Here is an 8,696-nt window from a genome sequence, read left to right on the forward strand (position 1 = left end):
AAAATTATAATTTGACCCGGACTACAATTTATAATTTGGCCCTATCTAAAACTTAAAATATTTTTGGCAAGAGATTTGGGTAAGTTGTATTAGGTTATGTGTTCAATTTCTACTTTTATAAAAAAAATAATAAAATTATAATTCTTTTTGATACTGCCTGCTCAGGTACTCTGTATTTTATATAATTTAAATGGGAAGGATTATATTTACAAATTTTTTGTTTACAAACTAATACTCCCAGAAAAGTTACACTATGTTTTCCAGAAGTATATAATATAATTTGCAAAAAAATTTAAAAATATTTGTAAACGAATCCGTTCCCCATTTAAATATTATGATATGAACTAATTAAAATTAAAAAAATTAATACACGTATAATTTTTTGGTCCGGTCTCAAATTTGAGCCCGGCTCCGCCACTGCTTCAGCCTTTCGATTTTGGCTGTGTAAATTCTAGAGCCAGGCAGAATCAACTTCTACCTTCCTAAGATCATTGCATGTATGTATAGTCATAGACTATCTTTGATTACATACATTGAAAAAGAAATTATTTTGAGTTTTAGCACGGATTCAATTATATATGAGTTTAATAATATGAAAACACGTAGATCAAGAGTAAGTGAAGTAATATTAATTTCAGTAATAGATTTTTTTCAATTTTTTGTATATTAAGTTTGTATTGTATTTCAAGTACTTTTATTTATGATATAATATTTTTTATTTTCGCTCCCTCTTATTAAAATTCCTGCGTCCGCCGCTGTAAATGAATAATGTAATATATTGAAAAGTAAGTATTATATTCCAACAAACAATTTAGAAACAAGAATAGGCTAATGTTATTTCTACACCATCTTATGTTTACCTTATGCACAGTACTTTAGGATAAAATTCAAACTAGTTTAACTTCTCTCTCTAAAATTAGTTAGAGTAAAGAAAGTGTATAGATTTTAACTGTAGATGTATTATTTATAAGAAGAATAAAGGTAAATCATAATTTTCTTAATTTCTCCTGACCTATATTTTTTTTCAATTATGAGAACCTAGAAAATTAAAAATTGGATAAAGGATTTTAGTAGGTTAGTTAATTGAGAATTTCTTTTTTATTCATATTCAAAAAACACAAAAAAAAAAAAAATCAAACATGTACGGAGAAGGCTCCCCGTCCTTTATCTTTGACTGTCTTCACTTGTTCACGGTCACGGTTGGCAATTGAAGTGCATGTAATTTCATTTGCATTTAAAAAAAGAATTGCATGTGCTAATGACTTTGTTCAAGATATAATTATGCTTTTCTAATAAATTCCACTTTAAAGAGTAATTAATGATTAAACATAATAAAAATTTTAATCATTATTAATTGGAATGTGACTCAGTTGACAGTACATGCTAATTGAAGAGAATCTGAGTTCGATACTCACAAAATATATTTTTGAGAATGGACGAGTAGCTTTAACTATAACTAAGCCAACTCAGAATTAATCTCATAATTATCTTTGAAGCTTGTGGGGAAACCAAGAGAGCCGACTCGTCTCAAAAAATAATTATTATCGAGATAAAAAAAATGGAATTACATTGATGAACACGTTATGTTCGTACGTACACTCCATTATCATTCATTAAACAAGAACAATAAACATAACCTCAGACTCCATTATTATTCATTAAACAAGATCACACATAAGCACAAATCATTTACATGGTAGCCCACAATTTTTTTTCTTAAAAAAAAATAAAAGTGAAATACATTTAGAATAGCACACATAAGGCAGCAACCAACTCCTATATTCCAATTTCTTATTCATAGAGAAGAGCAACTTGGCATGAACTACTCTTTCATATTAGCGCAGGCTTCAGACTCCACAATACGCTTCGAGTCGAGTCTCAGGTTCTTTGATTTTCTCTTTTTCATAGAAACGAAGGTATTCATAATGGTCGAATATTCGTTTATAACGCAAGGGATGTTGCTCATCAACTAGCTCCTCCGGTATCTGCATCTCTTTGCCAGTGAAAGAAAATAGTCCCGTGGAGTATCTAGTTTCCTTTGCACTCATTATTACCCTGTGTTCACATTGGCGTATCCTACCATTACTCCACACCTATGCCATGAAAATGCATCTAATTAAGATAAGCCTAACAAAATGGTATATTAATTATGTGTCAACTAAAAATCACGAATGGATCATCTCATATTTGGCATGATGATCTCAAATATTCATATATAAATTAAGGGGAAGGTTATATTTACAATTTTTTTTTCTTATAAACCTACAAAATACACTAAGTCTGACCAGTCATACACTCTTATTCATGTATTGAACAACTAAGATATTCTTATATGACCTCATGTTACATGAGAAAATTCATTCCCGATAAAAGCACTCCATTATTATTTGATTTTCAATTTTAGTCAATTAAGTTTTTAAGTATATGATGGATGATTAGTGGCATACTCACCTTGAATGCATCTCCAGCCATGACCACAAACAAGGAGGGTGAGGCACCAACCCCGACCCATTCCCCATCCTTCATTTTGATTTCCAAGCCACTTAGATTATTCAGCTGATGCAACACGGATATGATGGTCAAGTCCGAGTGAGAATGCATTCCCAAATCATTTTCATCCATCTGGGGTGTTCTGTATTGGATGCATCTGAGGAGATAGTTGCTTGATTCTATTAAAGAATCGCATCGTTGCATGTCCACACCATAGCTCTCAAACACCATTCTCTTCGCCATATGGTCTAATTCTCCCAAAATCTTAGAATACTCATTGACACTTTCACTATATATACAAAATAAAACCTCTACCATGAGCAATTTTGTTCACCATCACAAATATAAACAAAGTTATATATATATATCATCATGCAATTACTTGACATATGTGTTGAAACTTGAAAAGGGTACCTACCAAAAACGATCATTTCCTTCAGGCCACATAATGTTGGTGAATTTTTGACATCCCTGCATAGTCAACGGATCATCAACGCCCAAAGATTCATACAAGGGAAGCCAGGGGACTTGTCCTAAGTAACCATGGAAAAGTTTTTCACTAGTCTTTTGGACTTTTGTTTCCACTGGGAGACCAAATAGTTCTTCCATTGCCAAGAGAGCAGAGTCACAAAGCTCTTTGCCTAATTTATCATAGCGTGCCACGAAACAACCATGTTCCTCTAGTGCAGTCCTCACAACATGGCAGGCTGAAAGCCATGCATCAGTGCCGGGTTTCATGTTTTCATTAGTGAAGTCAACAAGATGAAGTTGGGACTGTGTTTGGGAACCCATGTATTGCTTCCTCTCAAGAATATCCTTGCTCTCTAACTGAAAAGAATTTGTGGTTGGTGTTGGCTTCCCTCTTGTGTGATTTTATGGGTGACAGTTGATGTTGATTTGAAGTAATGTAATAGTTATCTGTTTTTTGGAGCTAGCAAATTAACTTCTTTATTTGTCCATATTCAATTCTTTTTTTTTGAACATAAAGACGAAGATTTGAAATTGAGTCTTATCTTGATTGAGGAAGAAGGGATTAGAAAAAAAAGAAAAAATTATTTTTGTTTACCTTAGTTCTACCAATATTGTAAAGAATTAATTCAACCCAAAAATTTAAGTTGTTAAATGAATGACTCTTTAATGGTTTTATATATCCCTAACACGCCATCTCACAAGTTATTTACCTTGAGTCCTACCAATTAGGGGTGACAATATGGGTTGAGCCCGGCAGGACAACCCGCCAAAAGGGGGCGGGTTGGGTTGAGGTTTTCAACCCACCTCGCCTAGAAGTGGGTCAAAATGGGTTCAACCCGCTGGGTTATAATTTTTTTTACAATTAGGTAGTATTTCATTAGTCCTTAAATTTTTGTGATATCCAAATTTTTCTTTTATCTTAGTACTTCCTAGAAAAAATAAAGAATAATAATTTTATTTAGGACAAATGTTATCTATATATAAATTCTTAAAGAATGTTTGACAAATATTAGTATACATTTAAGATTGAGACTAAAAAAATATAGAGAAGTGAGAAATAAAATAAAATAATATTAAAAAATTCATAAAATATAATTTTTTTTAAATTTTAATTAATTTTTTTTAATTGGCGGGTTGGTGGGTTGACCCGTCAACCCACCATAAAACAGGGTGGGTTCATTTTTTCAACCCATATTTTTTGACGGGTCAACCTGCCCCGTCCCGTTTTTGGCGGGTTGGTGACGGGGCGGGGCGGGTCGGGTCAACCCAAATTGCCACCCCTACTACCGATATGTTACACTTTTTTTTTTAGATATTTCAATCGGTTCATCGCTTCACGACTAGTCCGATTCGAAACAGGTATCGGGATTAAGACTTTAAACCTCTCCCAAATACGATACTGAAGAGAATTAAAGATATGTTTTTACCCCACGTACTCAGTTTACCTGGAGTCTTACCAATATGTTACACCTTTGATTTGACAAAAGCTTTTTTCTGAACTAAATTAGAATAAAGAGACAACTAGTGTATTTACTTAAAATTTTTTATATGATTTCATAATAATGTCGTCTCTCAATATTAGTTGATCGGTTGCTTCTCAATATTGATTGATTTAAATAATTGGAAATAAGATTTAAAATTCTTTCAAAGTGAATGGTCAATGGTGTATTTTGTAAGATAAAATGTAAAACTATAATTGTTAATTAAAACATTAAGAAAATAAATATTTACAACTTCGTGGGTTGTTACACATGTGTATATATTTTATCATAATTTTAATCTTCAATTATACTCATATGAATTCTTGAAAATATTAATTAATTCACTTGATTGATTGATAGAGTAGACCTATTTTATAATTGAGGACCACAATGTTAATGTCATATTAACTAATTCTTTTTTAGGGGAAGAATACGTCCAATTATATCTACGAAAGGGTAATATTATCAAAATATTAGTTGAGTATCTAAAAGCAAATCCATTCCATCATATTAGCATATGTCCAAATATATCTATGAAATGGTAATATTAGTTCAAAGTATTTAAAAGCTAATCCATTCCATAATTTTTTTCAGATTATATATGAAAGGGTAATATTGTCCAAATAATACAAGTAAAATAAAAGAGTCCGTCATCATTTTAATCCACAAAAAGGTTGTTATTGGATTCGTAAAACTCATATTATTAAACTCAGTCATCCACTCTAATGAGATAATGGGTCACAAACTAAAATTAATGAATCAATGGTTCAACTGCTTCAACTATATTTATATAGAAGAATATAAAATAAAAGTCGTTTAGTAGTGAGCAATTTGGATATATTGTATTAAATTGTGTGTTCGATTTTTACTTATATAAAAAAAATTAAAATAATAAAAGGACTATAAAAATTAAATAGTTGTGGCTTAATGATTAATGTTATATATATTGTTCATTAGATGATAGATTTGAATCTCATATATGAAATTATCTTTTTAAAAAAATAATAAATTTTAAAATCAGTTCAACGAGAAAACTGATGCCCGTTTAATAATATCAGTTGAAGAAAAGTTTTTCAAGAGCCAATAATCAAAATAACTTTTTATAAAATGTGAAATGTTATAAACAAAAAAAAAAAAAGTTTTGCACATAGGGTTTGTAGGGGGTTTAGCAGTGTTATTAAATCTGACTCGGGTATCGATTCGGTCGAGGTATTAGGTTATTGGGTCACTGGTCGGAGTGGTTGACCCGGATATATATAAAAATATATATAAATATGAACATATAAATTAATTATATTTTTCATATTTAAAATAAGTTAAACAAGGCTCACTAAATAAGTTCAAAAATTACTCAATCACACTTTTACAAGTTCATAAAGCACAAATAAATAAAAATGCAAGTTATTATTATGTCAATTTAAATTGCAACTCTTGTTTATCAAAAAAAAAAAAAAACTGCAACTCAGAATCCCCATAAGCATATCTCTCAATGACATTCAAGATGTCATATGTTGTGAACTCATATTCAAATTCATCTACATTGAAATGACATATCATATTTTCTTAATTTATTGTTTCGCAAATTACTTCCGTATTAGAAGTTGAAATTTGAGATTATTGTAGAAGAGTATACTACTAGCAAATAAAATTACAAAAAAAATTAAAATGAGTTATACACTTGTACCTGACAAGATAAAACATTTTTTATTTTTTTAATAAAATGCATGACCCGACTAGGTTACCGGGTTTGGCCAGATTTTGACCGAGTCCGATGCTTGACTCGAACTGGTCCAATAACCAGTTCGTCGAGTTTCGGGTTGGCCCGAGTTTCATAACACTGGGTTTAAGTATATATCTAGTCTATTTTCTTAACGCTCAAATATCTAATAAATCAAAAATTACACAAAATCTTGATATTTTGATCACTGATTTGCTTATATTTAACCGCTCAAATATCTAATAAATCATAACAGTCAAGGATAACGCTCAAGAGTGAAAATGTAAAAGTAAAAAGACACCCTATTATAATTAATGTATATTAAATTCTTTATAATATCCGGAAGAGTTTTTCAATTGATAACTTGGATCTTTCGCCAAATGTTTAGACATTTGGTTATATTTTAAATTTTTTTTTGATTAAAATCATATTAATAAAATAAAACCATTAATTTAAATTTGAGGCAACGATAAAGAAAAGGGAAAAGTTGAAATACCCTTGTGGTTTGCCTAATTAGCTAGCTATCCCTTATATTTTTTAATAATTTACCCCCTTTTACTTTTTTTCATCCAAGTCTCTCTTTAAGAGTTTCTAATTAATATGATTATTCTACCCTTTTAATAAAGATTCACTTCAGCTACCTTGTGACATCTTCTACCCCAAAATTTGCAAGAATGTTTTACCATACAAAATTTCTCAAGTTTTAAATAAAATTTGTGAAATTCCTGTAAAAGTGTTGTAAATTTTCCTTTCCCGTTTGCTGCAAATATTTTATGCATAAAATCTTGTGCCAAAAAATGGCTCAACTACCTATAATGGCTTAAGGTAAAGATTGAAGCTTTAAGTTTGACGGGCTTAATCTTATTTATAGAGATTGTAAAAGATTCTACCAAAGGGAAATCTACTTTTTATTGCTGCACAAAAATTAAGTTTGACGGGCTTAATCTTATTCATAGAGATTGTAAAAGATTCTACCAAAGGGAAATCTACTTTTTATTGCTGCACAAAAATCTTCTTTCACCACCGATTATAATTATGTACTTTTCGGAATACATAGTTATAATATTAAAACTCTTTTTTTTTTCTTTCTCTCTTCAGAAGTTGTCGGATAATGTGGAAAGAGAAAAAAAATAATTTTCATATCATAACTATATATTCTCCGGATTATATAATTATAATCAGTGGCATAAGAAGATTTTGTTTACAATAACAAGAAAAAAAAGAACCCAAAGGAAAATATGCCAAAGATTTTTTTTACGAGAAAATGGAATGTGCAAAAAAAAAAGTGAAAAAATATCTTTAATCATCAAATAAGGAGGAAAAGAGAAATTTAAATATGTAATATATCTTAAAAAATTAGAAATTTATAGTTGCATTATCCAAAAAAAAAATGAAATGTAGTTACATTATACAATTAAATGTATCTTTATGTAATTGGTTAGTATTTTATAGAGTAAACTATAAGTCAATGAAAGCTATTAATTAAAGCAAAATTTTGTGCCAAAAGATAATGGCTAGCTCAACTACACCTATAATGGCTCAACTATACAGGTTTAACTTTTAATGGTTTATTTGGCTTTTTGTTCTCATTACCTTATTACAGTAACTTTACAAATTTTGTTTGAAATTGAAAAAAATTTGTATAATATAAACACTCTTGCAAAGTTTGGGGAAGAAGACGACAAAAGGTAACTAAAGTGTATCTTTGTAAGAAGGATAGAATAGTCATATTAATTAAAAATTCTAACAAAAAATTTGGATAAAAAAAACACATGGGGATAAATAATTAAAAAAAAATTATAGGAGGTAAATGATTTAAAGACAGATCATAAGTGGTATTTGATCTTTTCCCTAAAAAAAATTGTTATAAAAAGGTATAAAGTATGAAGTATAACTTCTTACTTCACACGAGCAAACTCATCTATGTTCATATATTTGAAAACGTAACATTATCATAGCAATTAAGAAAGGGTTTTACTTTTCATCTGTCACATAAGACAGATCTGTTCCCTGCACACTAAAAAATAATATTGGATCCATTTTATTTTTTTTCTATCTTATTTTGGTGGGTTCCATTGTTGGTTTGTGAGTACGACATAAGAGAGAAATTTTCCTACAAAATGAGACTAATAAACCCCATTAAGAAAACATTTTGAAACGTAAGATGATCTCAGCAATATAATTAAGAAAATATACTTTAGGACCACTCAATAATTTCACACTTAATTAACATGGTCCCAGCAAACCGATTCATTTACTTTTGGACTTTGGCTTTAATATACAATAATTCCTTATTAAAAATGCATTAAATCTTTCATAAATCTTTTCGTACAAACGTCATGACTTATTCTATTCAGATTAAAAAACTGATTTAAGAGATACTGATATTGTCTTTTAAGAGTTCTTTATAAGATTTAAAATTTAAGAAATAGTCAAGTAACGTACACATCAAAACATGTAAGAAATAAATTTCAAATTAACTCTTGTACGTAGGGATGAAACTGGGTCGAGTCGGTCTACAGGAGCTTACGACTCGG

General features: G+C 29.8%; 1 protein-coding gene across 1 annotated transcript; it reads right to left on the minus strand.

Annotated features, from left to right (window-relative positions):
* Positions 1-1,601: 1,601 nt before the first annotated feature.
* Positions 1,602-3,326, minus strand: LOC133306679 (probable 2-oxoglutarate-dependent dioxygenase AOP1). The gene is made up of 3 exons (XM_061507020.1): positions 2,909-3,326; positions 2,452-2,779; positions 1,602-2,093 (listed from the first exon to the last, which is right to left on the minus strand). Exons 1-3 carry the CDS (start codon positions 3,280-3,282, stop codon positions 1,848-1,850), a joined length of 948 nt encoding a protein of 315 aa, XP_061363004.1. The 5' UTR covers positions 3,283-3,326; the 3' UTR covers positions 1,602-1,847.
* Between the last annotated feature and the right edge of the window lie 5,370 nt (positions 3,327-8,696).

Source organism: Gastrolobium bilobum, unplaced genomic scaffold (assembly GCF_033153095.1).
Source record: "Gastrolobium bilobum isolate Gb01-03AN ecotype WA unplaced genomic scaffold, APGP_CSIRO_Gbil_v1 utg11804, whole genome shotgun sequence".
Lineage (NCBI taxonomy): Eukaryota > Viridiplantae > Streptophyta > Magnoliopsida > Fabales > Fabaceae > Gastrolobium > Gastrolobium bilobum.